We start from the raw sequence: 18593 nt of genomic DNA on the forward strand, positions 1-18593 counted from the left end.
TCTGCATTTCTTTGCATTGAATTTTAGTTTCCAGATATTAGAGACCATTCCTCTAACTTTTGCATTTCCTTTTTCATGTTTTCCACTCCCTCCATGCTGTGGCTTATTTCCCCTCTCCTTTTGTTTTTTCCCATTTCTTCTACCCCAACTGAAAATTGTAACTTTTATCCTTTCCCTCCCAATTCATGTTTGTTTATGACGAAAGAACTTTGTTAAATGTTTGTTTCTTTTATTATACTCTATTTTTGATTTTGTACATCGCTTAGTGATTCTAATAGGCGATTTATCAAATTTATTAATAAACTTGAAACTTGACTTGAAACTTGATACAAATCTTGGTATCATCTGCAAAAAGTCAAACCTTACCTTCTTTCCCTTCAGCAATGTCACTCACCAGGGTCTCCTGCCCAATTGACGTTGTCATCTTTCTCCATGCTTACCATCCATGTTCATTTTTGTGTGCCTTCCCTTCCACTGCCAAATCCAACATTTGTTTCTTTCCCACTGTCTACCATCTCTTTCTGTCTCTTCCTGCCTTGTGTCCTGGGTCAAACCTCTCTTCCCCTCCATGCAGCATCTCTTCCTTCCTCCTCTCCATTATCATGTGCATCATTGCTGTCTCTCTCTCCATGAACCATTTCTCTCTGCCCTCCACTATATCCAACATTTCTCCTTCTCTATGCATGTCTTCCTCTCCTCCACCATTTGTAGGATTTCTCACTCACCCCTTTCTACCTCTTTGTTGCATCTCTTCCTTCCTCTCCTTCACCCCATGTACAGCAGCTTTCCATCCCTCCCCCATCCAGTAGCTGTTCATCTCTCCTATCCCCCCTGTGCAGCACCTCTCAACCGCCCCCACTCCCCCAACACTGTGAGACCTGAAATAGCTTTGGGCCTCCTAAAACAGCAGCAGTGCTGTGATCAGGCTGCCTGTGGCCTGCCTCACCAGGGCTTCCCTCTGCTGCATCATCAGTGATGTCATCAATGACATGACAGAGGTAAAGTCCCAGCAGGGCAGGCCGCACCAGCCTGTTCAGAGTACTACTTCTGTCGGATGGCTACCTCTGCTGCTGCTTTAGGACGCCTGGATGTATTGCCCCTTCCATCCACTGAATGCCCTCTCCCTTCCATTTGGTGTCTGCCCTTTCCCACGCGGCATCTTCCATCTTTCTGAATCCCTTTCATAAACTGTCTATCCTGTGCCCCTTCTCTACTTTGTACATGATTCAGTTCAGCTTCATCCCTCTCCATTTTTCTCTCTATCTCCACCCCTCTCCAATGCTTTGGCATCATTCTCTTCTCTCTCCTCTCCTTTTCTTTCCTTCCTTCCCATCCTACCCTACGTCTTGGCATCTCCTGTCCTTCCTTTCCCTCCCTCCCTTCCCCATGGTCTGGCATCTGTTTACTCTCCTCTCCCCAATGAGGTGCCAGCATTTATCTCACTCTCTCTTCCCTCCCTCTTTGTTATTCCCTCCCCTCTGCAGCACAGCCTTCATGACTCGCTGCACTTGCCTGCTTCAGGCCTTTTTCTCTGCCCTGGTTTCACCTACTTCCTGTTTCCACAAAGACAGGACCTTGCAGAGAGGAAGGCTTGATGCCGGCAGAGCAGTGAGTTGTGAACACTGCTGATGCCGGAAGAGGAAGATGCTAGCTCTCGGAGCACCCCCTTATGGGCTGCACCTGAGGTGGACCACTCCCCTGCATCCCCCTTGGTACGGCACTGGTCAAAGTTGACTCCTAACAACCACACAGGACCCCACCTCCTTGGGGTGTTCTTGGCATGATACAGGAGTGGTTTCTCATTGCCTTCTTCAAAAAATAATGGAGGGTTAAGTAACTTGCCCAAGGCTACAAAGAGTTTTCACGGGATTTGAACTAGGCCTTTCTAGTCCACTGCCATAACCATTAGGGCTATTCCTGCACCCTAATCCCTTTTATGGGATGGAGTATTAAGGAGATGAGAAGGTTTAGCGTAGAATAGATAGCATGAGGTGGTGTCTGGTACCTCTTCCTATGTTATATGAAGAGAGAGATAAAGATAATCATGAGTTTGGGAGTAAATAATTTTGTGTGTTTGACATTAATTGTTTGCTCTGCACATTGGCCCTCCTCCTTCCCCTCACTAACCCCCCCAGAAAAACTTCCTAAGGGACATAGTGAGTGGGGAAAAATAATTTGATATCAAGAAAGTATTGGACAAATACAGATGATTCTTATTATAAAGTTGAGAGTAAAGCCAGCAGTGACATGTGGTCAGGGCCTGAAGGGGATTCGCCTCACCTCCTAAAGGCCCTGAGGGCACTGCTCTGAATTCTGTTGGCTGAGCAGGAAACTAGAAAATTCTACTGAGCCAATCAAATTAAGACAAGTACTGTCAGGACCCTTGGGCTGGGGATTTTCTGAACTCCCTGGTTTACTTTTTGTTTAATGCAGTTTGACTGGTTGTGCAGGCAGTCTACTCAACAAATCAAACTGCATCAAGCAAAATTTTATTTTATTTTTTAAAAAGCAGGGTAGTAGAGCTGGGGAATCCCCTGAAAGCCCTCACTGCAAGCCTCTGAAATCCAGGTGTCATGAAAGATTTCCAGTGTTGCACTAGATGGAGAAAATAAGTAGACTAAATAGGACAGTCTCTCTCTGCAATCAGTTTCTAAATTGTTTTGCATTAAGAGATGACATTTTAAAAGATCCAAAAATGGGGGATATAAAGGCACAGATGGGTTAGATCATAGTTAACGTGACCATTTATTTTTTTTTCCTCAAAAAGGGACATCTACTAATTTTCAGCCCCTCCCCCAATTTCTTCCGTTCAGTTTTCATGTACACACAATATCTTATTAATTCATAATAACCATAAAATTTTAAAAAACACAAAGCACACTGTATGCAGAGAAAATATTAATTATCATTTATATTGGTTTTATTTTTCAAAGAGGTCAAGGCAGATGACTTTAAAATACGCAATGTCACCTCAGTAACAACTATAAAAAAATAGACAAATTTAGTGCAAAATAGAGACAGCAGATATAAATTCTCAAAACTGCCTCCTCCCCTTCACTGCCTTCCAGCATTTGTCCCCCTTGCTGAACTGCTCCTTTGTCCCCAAAAGCACTCACTGCATCACTATGTCCAATATCCCCCCACCTTGCAACCCCTCTCTTCTTACTTGTGGAACTGCTCCTCTTAGTCTTTCCAACTCTTTGAACTGCTCCTTTGTCCAGCACTCCTGGATGGTGGATGATGGTCCAGCCCAAGCAGCTTCGAAACGCTGCATGTAGCTGACCCACAAGCCCAGTGCAGGATTAATTCGTTGAGGGCCCTAGGCACACAAGTCCACTGGGCCCCCTGCCCCTCCCACTCCCTACCCCCCCCAATTGGTGTGGCATCCATCTACTTCTCTAAGCTCCCCCCATGGTATGGCATCTGTCTTCTTCCCTTCCATCTCTCCCTCCCTCCCAGCAGATTTTAGCATCTAGCTCTCCTCCTTTCCTCCCTTCAGATCTGGCATCTGTCTCCTGTCTCCTTTCTCCTTTCCTCCTCCCCTCCTCCCAGGTCTGGTATCTGTCTCCTCTCCTCCCTGCTTTGGTATCTACTTTTCTCCGCTCCCTTCCTCCTGGTCTTCCTTCTCAATTTATTTTCTGCCTCTGTCTAAATTCTTTCTTACTATTCAGTCCTCAATTTCCCTCTTTCATAGTGTCTACCTATAGCTTGACACCTCTTTCCCTCACCCCTTCCAGTATCTAACTATCCTCTTCCCCCAATCCAGCATGTGCCCTCTTTCTATTCTTTTCCCCACTTCCTTCCAGCATGGGTCCTTCCCCCCTCTCCCTCCCCCTGCTTAGGTTCAGATCACCCTAACATTGCATGTGCCAGCTTCCCTTCTCCTCCGAAACAGGAAGTTATATGAGGGGGAGGGAGGAGAAGGGAAACCAGCATGCGTACTGTTAGAGCCCTGTGGCCTGGGTTTATTTGCTTGCTGGCAAGAGGGCAGTGAGGGAGTGGAAAGGAAGCTGGACCTCACCAGGCGGTCAGGGGCCCCCTGCCCTGTTTGCACCCCTCTACTATTATTATTTCTATAGTGCTATCAGATGTATGCAGCACTGTACAGGATCACAAAGAAGACAACCCTTCTGGAAAGAGCTTATAATTTAAACAGACAAGACAGACAGACAGACTGAATGCCATGGTACAGTTAAGGGGAATGGTTAATCTGCTGGCTAGGTTATACAGAATTTGTACATAATCTTTAAAAACAAGGAACTGAACAACTGATAAATGCCCATAAATTTAAAACATTTTAACTCAGCTTTAGACAACAGCACTTTTGTCCCTCAAACTATTACCTGATCAGTTACTAAACCTAATCATTAACCTTAAGAACAACCATCCAAATCATCTGTACAATTCATAAAGGGAAGTGGAGGAGGATCTAGATGTCAGAGCAATAGATTCTTTATGAAAAAGTACTAGAGACTTTTTTGTCACCAACTCTATGACACTAGTAACTCAGATTACCTTGCGTCTCTGGGATCCTGATGAAAACAAAGTTGGTACTGTAATCTGGCTTTCCTGTGCCGCAAACATATAATTTTAGTTCTCTAAATAAATGGGAGCAAAGGAGCCTAGAAGTCACCTTCTGCAAACTCCAGTGATGTCTAAGAAGTGCATCCCCAACACCTCCTGGAGTTGGTAGGAGAAAGAGAGAGAGAGAGAACAAGCCCGCCCCTGTCACTCCCCCCCCCATAAAAAAACATCTTGATATTTCCCTAGTGGAGCCTCTTTTCACCCCCTCCATCCCTACACACTCTACTAACTCTGCATTGGAGTCTGCCCTCGGACCGACTCACCACTGTCTAACCGCATGATCTGGAGCAATTGGTAGCTGCTAACGAGCACGTCCCTCAGCGCCACCAGCAGTGGCTCCATATTCGGGCCAGAGACCAGAACTCCTCAGCTGCCCCGAGTCATACCGCCGCTGAGCATGGGGAGAGGGGCAATGGGTCCACGACCAGCACTGCTGCTGCCTTTCCTCCTCCTTCTTCTTCTTTTCCTCAGGGCATCTGCCACCTGCTTTTGCCAACCCCGAGTGCCCATCGCCTAGCCCGCTCCAGCTCCCGCTGCTGTACTGCGGCGGCCAGGAAACACTGGCCCTGGGGCCCCCCCCTGTTATTTTAGGGCCCGAGGCATGTGCCTATCTTTAAATCCAGCCCTGCACAAGCCTCTCTCCGACGTGAACTTTGACGTTGGAGAGAAAGCTTCTAGGCCAGCCTCTTATGAAGGAGAGTGCTGCTCCAAGGGGCGGGTCGAGGTGGCACGCCAAATCCAAGTGCAGGAACAGGAAGAGATCGGGACAGGATCGTGAATAGTGGCAGCGGCAGCAAGGTAAAGAAAGCTGTGTCTCCAGCTCTTCCAGGGTTTTGAACGGGACCGTCCCGTTATTAGATCGCTCTCACTACTGGAAACGGGACATTTTGGCATCCCTAAGTGGTGTGTGGGGTCAACAGGACAGGCAATGTAATAACGGGACGGTCCCATTCAAAACAGGATGTATGATCACTTTAATCATAGTATAAAAGATGTTTGAAAGGAGACAAATGGGAAATACGAGGTGCTACCCAAAAGTTTGGGAAATGTGAACAGCGCATGCGAACTGGATATAGTATGTCCTTCAACCGCTAGAGTTGTCTAGCAGTATGCTTTGTGAATCAGTGTGCTGACGGGCATGCAGCTAAATTGTCACTTTGTTTTGTTATGTGTGATTTTATAAGATTGTGTTTTAGTGACTTGTCGGATTTCGATATGATGGATTTTACTGAACAAAGAATCTGCATCAAATTTTGTTTCGAACTTTAAAAAAACTGCTGAAGAAACCCATCGTATGCTCCAGAAAGCCTTTGGAGATAGGTTTTGCTTTGGCACATGGCAAACATTTGTCCATGATGACCATTCCAGGTGACCATCAACAAGCATAACACCGGAAACCATAGCAAAGGTTTGTGAGACAATCCTTGCAGATCGTAGGCAAACTGTCCACGATGTTTGTGAGATAGTAGGACAGTCATACTGTGAGATTTTGAAGCGGTTGAGCGAGAGCATTCGACGCAAATGCCCAGACAAGTGGAAAAACAAAAATTGGTTGCTCCATGAGAACGCACCTGCTCGCACATCACTTGTTGTTCGACAATTCCTGACTTCCAGAAACATTACAGCGATTATGCACCCTCCTATTCGCCTGTCCTTCCTGTAATTTTTTTCCTATTTCCCAAAATGAAATTACGACTGAAAGGGGTCATTGAAGAGATCCAGGCAGAATCGCAGGAGGTCCTGAAGGCACTCACCCAAGATGACTTCCATAGATGCATGAACTTATGGGAAAAATGCTGGAATTGCTGTATACATTCTCAAGGGGACTACTTCGAAGGAGATGGTGAAACTAGGAGTTTTGGTAAGCAATTTTTTTTTAAAACAATTGAATTCCCTGAACATTTGGGTAGCACCTCGTATGGCAAGTAGACTTAAAGAAGAGAGAGAAGGTGTGACGTATTTGCTAAGAATTGAAGGAATGTTTGAACATTAAAACAGAGATTCTCAACACACACTACGCATACCTCAGGGGGTACGCGCTCCATTGTCAGGGGGTACGCGGTGCAATGCTGGAAGTCTCCCACCCTTCTGCCGTCGTATATGCCACTATCATTTCTCTCCCTAGCCACCCAGACTAGCAACGTCAGCTGTATTAACTTCCCCACAAGCTGCCGCTAGCGTTACTTTAGCGATTCCACCAGGCTGCAGCCTCAGGGCCTTTGCAAGCAGCCCACCTCCGATGATGCAACTTCCTCTTTCTTCAGAGGCATCCATTCTAGCAAAGGCCACGAGGATGCCTGATGCAATCACTCTCCAGGCCTTGATCCTTTAACCTCCCTCCCTACCCCACGATACCTCCCCCCCCGGGCCTACTGAGGTACTTGGTGGTCCAGCGGCACTCTTTGTATCAGAAGCGCGGCCCTCTCACTCCTGCCTCCTCATGTTTCCACCTAAAATAGCTGCCGTGACCTCTCGCAGCTGCTCGCGGCATTTCCTGTAGTACCTAAAGCTGCTGTGAGAGGTCGCAGCAGTCACTTTAGAAGGCAGCTGCGCTCCTACCACAAAGACCGCCACTGGACCACCAGGTACCTCAATAAGCTTGGAGGGGAATCGTAGGGTTGGGAGGGAGATTAAAGGGTTGGGGCCTGAACAGGGGAGAGAACCTTGGCCATGGGTTGTGGGAGGGGAAGGGGAGGGGGTAGTGAGGTGCAGAGACCTGCAGGGGGTTGGAGGGGAGAGAGATGTCAGACCAGGGGAAAGAGGCAGGAATGAGAGAGAGAGATGGCAGACTGTAGGAAGGGGAAAAAGAAAAGAGAGAGATGTTGGACTACTGGAAGGAGGGAGGGAATGAGAGAGATGGCAGACCATGGAAACACTGAGGGAAGGAGAGAGAGATTCCAAATCTTGGGATAGGAGAGAGATAGGAAGGGAAGACATGGAAAAGTAGATTTTGAGATGAAAGCAGAAAAAATGGGAAAAAAATTGAATGTTAAAAGTTAATGCCAAAGATGGATGCAGGACAGAAAGTGAAGGAGAGACAAGCAATCAATGGATGCACAGTCAGAAGGAAGTGCAACAAGAGACTGGGAAAGGATGATTAGAAAAATAAAATCAAAAGAAATGACTCCATGGAGAGTTGATGTACCTTCATTGGACTTTATTAAAAGTTATCTTGATAATCCACATAAAAACCTAAAGACATATAGGACCCAATCCACTAGAAACACGGTCCATGTTTTGACAAAGTTGTCTTCCTCAGGGGTCCTAGAAATAATAGTATGATGTGAGATGGTTTCATGATGCTAAAAAATATATACAGTGAATTGGTGAGTGGAAAAGTGTCCGCTTTGTGAAATAAGTGAATATGATAGACTGGTGAAATATTGATGCACAAATTTGTGAGAGAGACTGAACTAATAAGCAAAAAACATGTGCAATATATGCAATAGATTAGGGGTGCCCACACCTTTTTGGCTTGTGAGCTACTTTTAAAATGACCAAGTCAAAATGATCTACCAACAATAAAAATACTAAACATATACCTCTTTTTTTTTTTTTTTTTTACTATGGTGCGCTAGCCGATTTAGTGTGCGCTAAGTGCAAATCCACCCATTATATTCTATGGATGCATTAGCATTTAGCGCGCGCTAAATCAGCTAGTGCGCCTTAGTAAAAGACCCCACCCCCATATTTATTTATATATATACCGAGTGCACCTCTTCTGTCCTCCAGACCTCGTTCCATTCCCCAACCAACATCTCTCTATGTCCTTCCAGGAGTCCAGCTTTTCTTCCTCTCTCCTCTACCCCTATTGGCAACATATCTCCCTCCTCTGTTCTGATCTTGCATATCTCTGTTCTTCCTCAGGATCTCTCTCCCTCTGTCTGCACCTCCCATAGTCCAACATTTGCCCCCCCCCCCTCTCTTCTGCTTCCCCTTTGTTTCTTCTCCCTCTCTCTCTATCTTCCAACTGCTAACATTTTGAGTCCTCCCACTTTTTGGTCCAGGTCTTTGTCTCTCACTCTCTTTGTCTTCCCCCTCCCCAGGGCCTGGCATCTCTTTCTCCTCGGTTCAGAGTGTTTCCCCTCTCTAACCCCTCTAGTAGTCTAAGATCTGCCTTATCTGCCTTGTCTTCCCCCTCCCTTTTGGTTCAAGGCTGCTTTCCTACCCCTCCTCAAGGTCCTTTTGTCTCTTCCCTCCCCCCTGATCCAGCGTCTCTAAGGCAATCCCCCCTCCCACCGGAGTCCTCGCGATGGGCACAATTGTACTCTGACGTGCGGGGCCTTACCTCCGCTGCTTCCCTGCACACAGTGACTGTCGGATCAGTTCTCACCTCCATTCTTCCCTCTGGGCTTACCACAGTTGAAAGTTAATTACGGCAGGCTGGAGAGCGAACGTAGCAGGCTGCCATTGGCTTCTGTAGCATGTTCCCTCTGCTGCTGTCCCGCACCTCCTCTGACGTCGGGGGCGGGACCGCGTCAGAGGGAACGTGCTACAGAGGCTGAGGCAGCCTGCTACAGTTCGCTCTGCAGGCTGCCGTAATTACAGTACTTTAAAGGTGAGAAAGTGACTGGGGGAATGCTAGGGAGAACACTGACTCTGCAATCTACCGGCGTTGCCTTTGCGATCGACCGGTAGATTGCGATCGACGTTTTGGGCACCTCTGCAATAGATGATGTGATAAGACATGAGGCAGAAATTGTGTATCATAAAACCAATTTTGTGTTTTGATAGAAGTGAAGTGGTGAGCAAATTACTGTGTGTGACTTGGACCTCTCCTTTTGTTGTATTATAAATTCCAATATTATAAAGTGCAGGTTTTGGACCACATTATCTCAGGTGGCTCGTATATGCCTTTTGAACTGCTAGCCCTCTGGTATTTGTCTTTTTTCTTTGTTTATTTTGTTTTGTTTGGCATCAGTGAGAGTGGGGGGGGGGGATGGGTTGTGGGTTGGGTTGGTGGGGTGGGTTTGATGGATTTTGGTGTACAAAATTTGAGCTGCCTTGTTGATCCTTGTTCTTGTTTCAGATTGTTGTTTCTATTTGGTGCTCAATAAAATATATTTGACGATAAAGTGCAGGTTAAATCTGGCATGCTTTAACTCGCATAGTTCTCTTCTGGGAAAGAAAAATATGTACCCTATTATCGATAAGCAAAAATTCATGGATTACTGATCCTGATAAATTGAAACAAGGAAAAAGAATAATGTAACTAGAACAATCCAGATAGGTCTTACACACTGAAAACTTTATGGGGCCGACGAGAGAAACGGGATGTCCTGAGAGAGGTTTTTGAGCTTTGTGCCTCTCTTTTCTTCTCTGCCTGGGGGGCTTGTTATGTTCAGTGAGCCCACACTCTTTTGCTTCTGCCCAGGTTCTCCTTTTGCTATATAATCGGGGGTGGGGGGTTGGGCTCTTCCTCATCCTCTCTTTTGATCTATGGTCTCCGGATTCCTGGTGCATTATACGATGTCGCACCCTCACCATAACCTGATACATGAAGAAATCTCAAATAGCATGATTAAACACAATCATAAGGTTGTATCTGAAACGACTCTTATGTAATCAAAATGAATGAGCATAAAGATTGTACATAAAATTTGTTGTGTGCCCGAAGGAGAGGACGATATAATATGGCTGCACTGGCTGATTCACTTATTTCACAAAGCAGACACTTTTCCACTCACCAAATCACTGTATATATTTTTTAGCATCGTGAAACCATCTCGCATCATACTATTATTTCTAGGACCCCTGAGGAAGACATCTTTGTCGAAACTTGGACCGTGTTTCTAGTGGATTGGGTCCTATATGTCTTTAGGTTTTTATGTGGATTATCAAGATAACTTTTAATAAACAGAGTCTGTCCTAGGAGAAAACACCCTCCAGGGATTCAAGACAGTTAGACAAGTTCCTGCTGAACTGGAACGTACTCAGGTAGGGCTAGTCTCAGTTAGGGCACTGGTCTTTGACCAGAGGGCTGCCACGTGAGCGGACTGCTGGGCACGATGGACCACTGGTCTGACCCAGCAGCGGCAATTCTTATGTTGTCATATTCAGGAACATCAACTCTCCACAGAGTCTTTTGTTTTGGTTCTACATTTCTCTACTGTGGAGTTATTGGGTCAATTTTTAGGTTTTGTAGAAAAATAAAATCCTGACAACAAAGGTAGGGAAAATTGATTTTTATTTTCAATTTAGGGATCGAAATATGTCACTTTTGAGAATTTATATCTGCTATCTATATTTTGCACTGTATTTGTCTGTTTTTCTGTAGCTGTTAAAATCATCTGCCTTGACCTCTTTGAAGACACTCTCCCTGAATATAAATGATAATTAACATTTTCTCTGTGTACAGTGTGCTCTGTGTAGTTTAATTTTGTGGTTACCATAAGGTATTAATAAGATTATATTGTGTGTATATGAAAAAGAAAAATGAATGGAAGAAATTGCATTACATTTAGTACTATTATGGGGGCAGAGTCAGCAGCGGCTATGGGGTGAAGCTTGGCAGGGGTACTCGGTTGATATTTATTAGACTTAGGCTCTCTTTTACTAAGGTGTGCTAACCAATTAGCATGCGCTAATCAAATTAGAGCGTGCTAAATGCTAACGCATGCATGTTAGTCTATGGACGCATTTAGCGCACGCTAATTGGTTAGCACACCTTAGTAAAAGATGGGGGTTAGTATTCTAATGCAGTGTTTCTCAACTTCTTCAAGCCAAGTACCCCCTATCGCCCTTTTCTAAATTAAATTGATGAGCGCTATAACCCAGCACTATTGCTATCCTTTCTTTTTTTTTTTTCCTCCTGTAGTAAAGAGATACATTAGGAAAGGCATTCCCAATGAGCATCGTGCTATGATCTGGATGATTGTGAGTGGAGCTCAGGCAGAAATGGACCTGAACCCAGGATACTATCGCAAGTTACTGGAAGGAGAAAAAAATGACAGGCTGGTGGAGGCAGTTCAAACAGGTAGAGTCCCAATATATTGTAAATCTCTACATAATGGATGGATTATGCCGTATATTGAAGACCACAGAGGCTTGGCAATATGGAATTCCAGAAGACAAAGAACAGTATTACCTCCAATAAACAAGGCCCTAGAAAGATGTAGTTCTTTATTGAAACCGGTGACGGGTCAAAAGTGCACGAGGACAAAGGCGTGCCGACAACTGAGCGCAGGGCTTGATCGCGTCGAAGAAAACCCGTATTTTAAAGGGCTCTGACGGGAGTGGGTGAGGGGGGGAAACCCCCCACTCTACTTAATAGGGATCGCACTGCCTCACGCTGCCCTGTTGGGGGGGTTTTTCCCTGAAAAACAGGGAAAAGTTATGTTTCCAGTATAAGGGGGGGTTACAATCCCCCAAACCCCCCCATGACGCCAGCGTGATCTCTATTAAGTAAAGTGGGGGGGTTCCCCACCAACACCCCCCCGTCGGAGCCCTTTAAAATACATTTTTTCTTCGGCGCGATTAAGTCCTGCGCTCAGTTGTCTGCGCGCCTTTGTCCTCGTGCGCTTTAGACTATGAACCATTAAAACCTGACATAGCCACATTTTGTTCTCAAGCTGCATCAGGGGTACAAAGTTACAGTAAATTCCAGTGTCAAACACTGATTGGCTTATGCTATAAAGCAGGGATCTCAAAGTCCCTCCTTGAGGGCCGCAATCCAGTCGGGTTTTCAGGATTTCCCCAATGAATTTGCATTGAAAGCAGTGCATGCACATAGATCTCATGCATATTAATTGGGGAAATCCTGAAAACCCGACTGGATTGCGGCCCTCAAGGAGGGACTTTGAGATCCCTGCTATAAAGGGCGTGAGAGACACTATGATTTGTATGTGTGCATTTAGCAGAGGAAATAAGAGTAGGGTGGGGAGTCGGGGGTCAATTTTGGGCCAAAATGTGCTAGATTAAAGGTAGAGGGAATGTCTGAGCGAACCAAAAGGAGAGGAGGTATATTTATTTTCTTTTTCTACATTGGTCCTTGAGTATAAACTACTGTATTTATTTTATTTTAATATTTATAGACCACTTATAGCCTAAGTAGCTTACATTCAGATACTCAAATATTTCTTCCTATCTGTCCTGGTGGACTCACAATCTGATTAACGTACCTGGGGCATTGGAGTGTTGGGCTTGAACCTGCATCTTCAGGGTGCTGAGGCTGCAGCCCTAACCACAAAGCCAGTCTTCCAAAATAGTCTAAAATGGTGGTTGGGGTTTTTTTTTTTTTTTTTTTTAAATTCTTTATTGATTTTTAATCAAAAACAATGTCATACAAATGAAAGAGCAAAAGATATTCTACATATTCCACTATTATCTATACAGTAACATAAATATCATTCAAGGCTAATAGGCAGTACCAAGTGTCCAAAATAGTCTAAAATGTTAATTTTCCCATGTGATTTCCCATGTCTATGGGAACTCTTTTTGATTGGGTCTTGTCTTCAATTTTTTTCATTGTAGGAGCAATACTGTTGGTAGTACACACCCTTTCAGAAGACTGCACACATGAAGTGCTAAAACTTGAAATTTCTGGGGTTTTTTTTAACCTGGGTTTTCAGACAAAAAACAATATGAAATGACATGGGAAATGCCATTTTTAAGTTTGCCATGTCATTTCAAATGAATACATATCCCTAAAGCAAACTATTTGGAAAGTCGTGCTAGAAAAGGGAGCATGGCCTTGGGGAAATGTAAGCGTATTGTAAAATTGAGTGACATGGTACAAGAATACCAAAGAAATCCTAGGGAAAAGATGTATTTTTTAAACAATAAGAAAAAGATATGAGAAGGCTGTCCCTGTGAAGAATGCAGCCAATGCTCCTTGCTTTAGGAGGCTGATTATATTGGAATGTGGCTGTCCTGCTCCTCAGTGACTTTAGCAGTTTTCCTGAAGTTAATAGAGAACTTGTTTGTTTCATGAACGGTATGCTTTCCACCACCTTTAATCCAGTTTCCCCATAAGATTGAATTCCTCCCGAATATGACCTGGACATTGGCCCAGACAATGTCGGCGTGATTTCACAACCATTCTTCCTTATCCACTGCCTTCAAATTGCTCACCTTCTCCATCCATCCCAAAAAAGAATCCATGTGGCATATACTTCAGACCCTAGTCATTAACCTAGGTTTCTTCAGTGGTATCTCTGAAATCCCGTTGAGCATGTGCTGTTGTGTAGATTCAGTGGTTTCCAATCCATTTCTCAAGGACTACCTGGTTAGTCAGGTTTTAAGGCTACCTGCAACAAATATGCTTGAGATGTATTAGCGCACACTTTCTCCATTTGCATGCAAATATCTCTCATGCATATTCATTATAGGTATCCTGAAAACCTGACTGGCCAGGTGGTCCCTGGGGTAGCTGACTTCTGATTGTAATGTTAGCAGTGCTACACTGTGTTATACTCCAGAATAGAGAATGACACGGGGACTAATTTTTCCACGTCCTCGCGGAAACTCATATTCCTGTTCCGTCCTGGCAAGTTCTTTTCTTGTTCCTGCCCTAGTTCTGCAAGCTGCGTCCTCTGCACAAGCCTCAAAAACTTAAAATCATAAGTGTTCGAGGCTTGTTCAGTTTAAGGCAGAGCTTACAGGAATGGGGCTGGGACAGGGACAGCAACAAAACTCATGGGGATAGGATGGAGAAATTGAGTTCCTGCGGGGAAAATTTGTTCCCATGTCATTCTCTACTCCAGGATCCTCTCTTCTTCTTCTTTTTTTTTTTTTTTTTTTTAAATTAAGCTGTTGTATTGGGTAATATCAATCTGTTGTATATTTTTTTTCCAGACTTGAACAGGACATTTCCTGACAATGTACGGTTCCGCAAGACTTCTAGTCCATGTCTGCAGCAAGAATTGTATAATGTTCTAGTAGCTTATGGACACCATAATAAAAATATAGGATATTGCCAGGTATGCAAATTTTAAATCTGAATTAACATTTTATGATGTTGGATATGCTGATGGGCTAAATATTTGTTTTTATTTTTAAGATGACTTTGTTTTTGGGATGAAGGGGCATTGGAAGACTCTCTGGAAAATCTTTGTATTGTAGAAATAGATGGGCCATCTATTCTACATATAGGAATTGTGATATTAAAAATACTTAAAAAAAATTTGATTCTGCATGGCTTATTAAAGACTATGAAGAAAACCACAAGGACAAAGGGAGTACCACTATGTAAGTTGCCAGAAAAAAGTAACCGGTCAGATCCAATGACTTCCAAACACCAATTTAATGAAACAAGTAGTTTATTCAAATCAGATCTTGAGCAAGTAAATCCCAAAATTAATGCATTGACTCTGCATGGTAATGGCACTATACTTACTACTAAGCCAGGCTAGCCTGCTCCTGCAGGTTTAAATACCCTCCTTCCTGATGATCCCTGTCTTGCAGTGGTGGTGATATCATACCATAACCATAAAGCACAGTTACTTACTGTAACAGGTGTTATCCAGGGACAGCAGGCAGCTATTCTCACATATGAGTGACGTCATCCATGGAGCCTGGATGCGGACAGCCTCGCAAGCAGACTTGCTTGTAGAAACTAGAAGTTTTGAGTCAGCCGCACTGCGCATGCGCGAGTGCCTTCCCACCCAGCGCAGGGTGAGTCTCCTCAGTTCAGATAGCTAGCAGAGAAGCCAACCAGGGGAGGTGGGTAAATTGTGAGAATAGCTGCCTACTGTCCCTGGATAACATCTGTTATGGTAAATAACTGTGCTTTATCCCAGGACAAGCAGGCAGTCTATTCTCACATATGGGTGACCTCCAAGCTAACCAGAATGGGATGGTGGGAGCGTTGGCAACTTAGGAGAATAAATTTTGTAATACTCTCTGGCCAAAATGGCCATCCCGTCTGGAGAAAGTATCCAGACAATAGTGAGAGGTGAAAGTATGAACCGAGGACCAAGTAGCAGCTTTGCAAATTTCCTCAACAGGTGTAGATCTGAGGAAAGCTACTGAAGCTGCCATTGCTCTGACTTTAGGGACTGTGACACGATTCTGTAGTTGTAATCCAGCTTGGGCATAGCAGAAAGAGATACAAGCAGCCATTCAGTTGGAGATGGTATGCTTAGAGATTGGATATCCCAACTTGTTAGGATCGAAGGAGACAAAATTTGAGGAGCAATTCTGTGTGGTTTGGTGCATTCCAAGTAGAAGGCCAAAACACGCTTACAGTCCAGAGTATGAAGAGCTGATTCTCCAGGGTGAGAATGAGGCCTTGGAAGAACAAAGGATTGGTTGAGATGAAATTCTGAAACCACTTTAGGTAGGAATTTAGGATTTGTACGAAGGACCACCTTGTCATGATGGAACACAGTGAAAGGTGGATCAGCAACTAAAGCTTGCAGCTCACTGACTCTTCAAGCAGATGTGAGGGCAATGAGAAACACCACTTTCCAAGTGAGATACTTCAGATGAGCCGTAGACATTGGTTCAAATGGAGGCTTCATCAATTGAGCAAGAACAACATTGAGATCCCAAACCACTGGAGACGGTTGGAGAGGAGGTTTGACATTGAAAAGTCCTTTCATGAATCTGGAAACCACCGGATGAGCAGAGAGGGGTTTCCCTTCAATAGGCTGATGGAAAGCAGCAATTGCACTAAGATGGACTCGAATCGATGTAGAATTGAGGCCAGAGGTGGATAAGTGCAAAAGATAATCTAGCACTGAAGATAAGGAGGAATGTTGAGGCTCCTTATTGCAAGAGATGCACCACGTAGAAAATCTAGTCCATTTTCGGTGGTAGCATTGTCTAGTGGTAGGCTTCCTAGAAGCCTCTAAAATGTCTCTTACAGGTTAAGAAAACTGAAGAGGAGTTATGTTGAAAGGTACCAAGTTGTCAGGTATAGAGACTGCAGGTTGGGATGAAGCAGAGATCCGTGACTGTGTAAGCAGAGTCGGAAAAACTGGCAGAAAATATGGCTCCCTGCTGCTGAGTTGAAGTAGAAGGGAGTACCAAGGTTGTCTTGGCCCCGATGAGCAATCAGAATCATGGTGGCATGCGCGTTCTTCAACTTGACAAGAGTCTTGAGAATGAGAGGGAACGGAGGGAATGCATACAGGAAGAAATTCATCCATTCCAATAGGAAAGCATCTGCCTCGAGGTGATGAGGAGAATATATCTTGGAGCAGAACTGAGGCAGTTTGTGGTTGTGGGGAGCTGCAAAGAGATCTATCTGAGGTGTTCCCCATTGTGAAAAAATGTGATGTAGAGGCGAGGAATGGAGTGTCCATTCGTGAGGTTGCAGAAGATGACTCAAGTTGTCCACTAAGAAATTTTTCGCCCCTTGGATGTAGACAGCTTTTAGAAAGGTGTTGTGGCGGATTGCCCAGTCCCAAACCTTCAGAGCTGCTTGACAAAGGGAGGAAAATCCTGTCCCTCCCTGTTTGTTGACATAGTACATAGCAACTTGGTTGTCCGTCCGAATGAGGACTACCTGGTCGTGAAGAAAATGTTGAAAAGCTTTGAGAGCGTTGAAGATTGCTCTGAGTTCCAACAGATTATTGTGACACTGACTATTCGCACTGGTCCAGTGGCCTTGAGTACGGAGACCATCGAGATGAGTGCCCCAAGCATAGGTCAAGGAATCGGTTGTGAGGACCTTCTGATGAGTGTGGGGGTGGGGGCATTTGAAACAGTAAGCCTTTGGAGAGATTGGAAGAGAGCATCCACCAGCGGACAGACTGTCTAAAGGAAGGAGTGACTGCAATGTGTCGAAAGTGGGTCGCAAGCCTGCGTCCACTGAGATGCCAGGGTCCACTGAGGAATTCTGAAGTGAAGTTTGGCAAAAGGAGTCGCGTGTACTGTGGAGGCCATGTGACCTACTAGTACGATCATGTGTCTCGCTGAGATTGAAGAGCGGGAAGACACTGCATGACAGAGTTGAAGGAGAGCTTCCAGATGTTGTTGCGGAAGGAATGCTCTGAGTTGGATAGTGTCCAGAACAGCTCCGATGAATTGTAGATTCTGAGAGGGCTGAAGTTGGGATTTGGGAAAGTTGATTTCAAATCCCAAACTTTGTAGGAACCACGTAGTCTGTTGAGTTGTTACAATAACCCCCTGAGATGTTGAATCCTTGATGAGCCAGTTGTCTAGGTAGGGAAACACCTGAAGACCATGGTTCCTTAGAGCTGCTGCTACCACTACCAGGCACTTGGTGAACACTCGGGAGATGAAGCTAGGCCAAAGGGTAGCACTCTGTATTGATAATGCAGATTCCCCACCCAAAATCTGAGATATTGACGGGAGGCCGGATGAATGGGAATAAAAGTATAAGCCTCCTTGAGATCTAGAGAGCATAACCAGTCGTTCTGATATAGAAGGGGATAAAGGGACACCAGGGACAACATGCAAAATTTTTATTTGACTAGAAATTTGTTGAGAGCCCTGAGATCCAGTATGGGTCGCAGATCACCCGTCTTCTTCAGAACAAGGAAGAAACGGGAGTAAAAACCCCTGTTCTGCTGTTCCAAAGGAACTGGTTTGATGGCATGTAGACAAAGCAGAGCTTGTGCTTCCTGAAGAAGAAGGGCAGTCTGGGATGGACTGAAAGGATACTCTCTTGGAGGAAACTCTGGTGGAACCTGAGTGAAATGAAGAGAATATCCTTCCCTGATGATTGACAGCACCCAGAGATCAGATGTAATTATCCCCCATCGGTGATAAAAATGATGGAGACGGCCTCCAGTGGGGGGAAGAGAGGACAGAGACAGAACGGTGGAGGTTATGCTCTGTTTAAACAGTCAAAAAGGCTGCGTAGCCTTAGGTGCAGCAGAAGGTTGAGATTTCTGTTGCTTCTGATTCTGCTGTTTTTTTGAGAGGCGGACGAATGTAAAGAGCTGCTCTCGGAGCAAAACGCCTCTGGAAAATTGGAGGAGGGCGTATAGGCTTGGCAGGATCTGGCTTAGGCTTTGGTCTGACAATAGAAGCAAAGGATTTTTCATGTTCAGACCATTTCTTGGTGGCTGCCTCGATAGATTCATCGAAGAGGTCAT

At 44.7% G+C, this 18593-nt stretch overlaps 1 protein-coding gene across 3 annotated transcripts in view; it reads left to right on the forward strand.

The window, feature by feature from the left end:
* Nucleotides 1-18593, forward strand: part of GRTP1 (growth hormone regulated TBC protein 1) — a 116971-nt gene that overhangs the window by 40532 nt on the left and 57846 nt on the right. For 2 of the 3 annotated variants that reach the window (XM_033949202.1, XM_033949204.1), the window contains exons 3-4: nt 11402-11560; nt 14380-14504. In XM_033949202.1, the coding sequence (XP_033805093.1) occupies nt 11402-11560; nt 14380-14504 (284 nt within the window). The remainder of the gene's footprint in view (nt 1-11401; nt 11561-14379; nt 14505-18593) is intronic. The other variant, XM_033949203.1, reaches the window with a different exon arrangement.

Source organism: Geotrypetes seraphini, chromosome 6, assembly GCF_902459505.1.
Source record: "Geotrypetes seraphini chromosome 6, aGeoSer1.1, whole genome shotgun sequence".
Classification (NCBI taxonomy): Eukaryota; Metazoa; Chordata; class Amphibia; order Gymnophiona; family Dermophiidae; genus Geotrypetes; species Geotrypetes seraphini.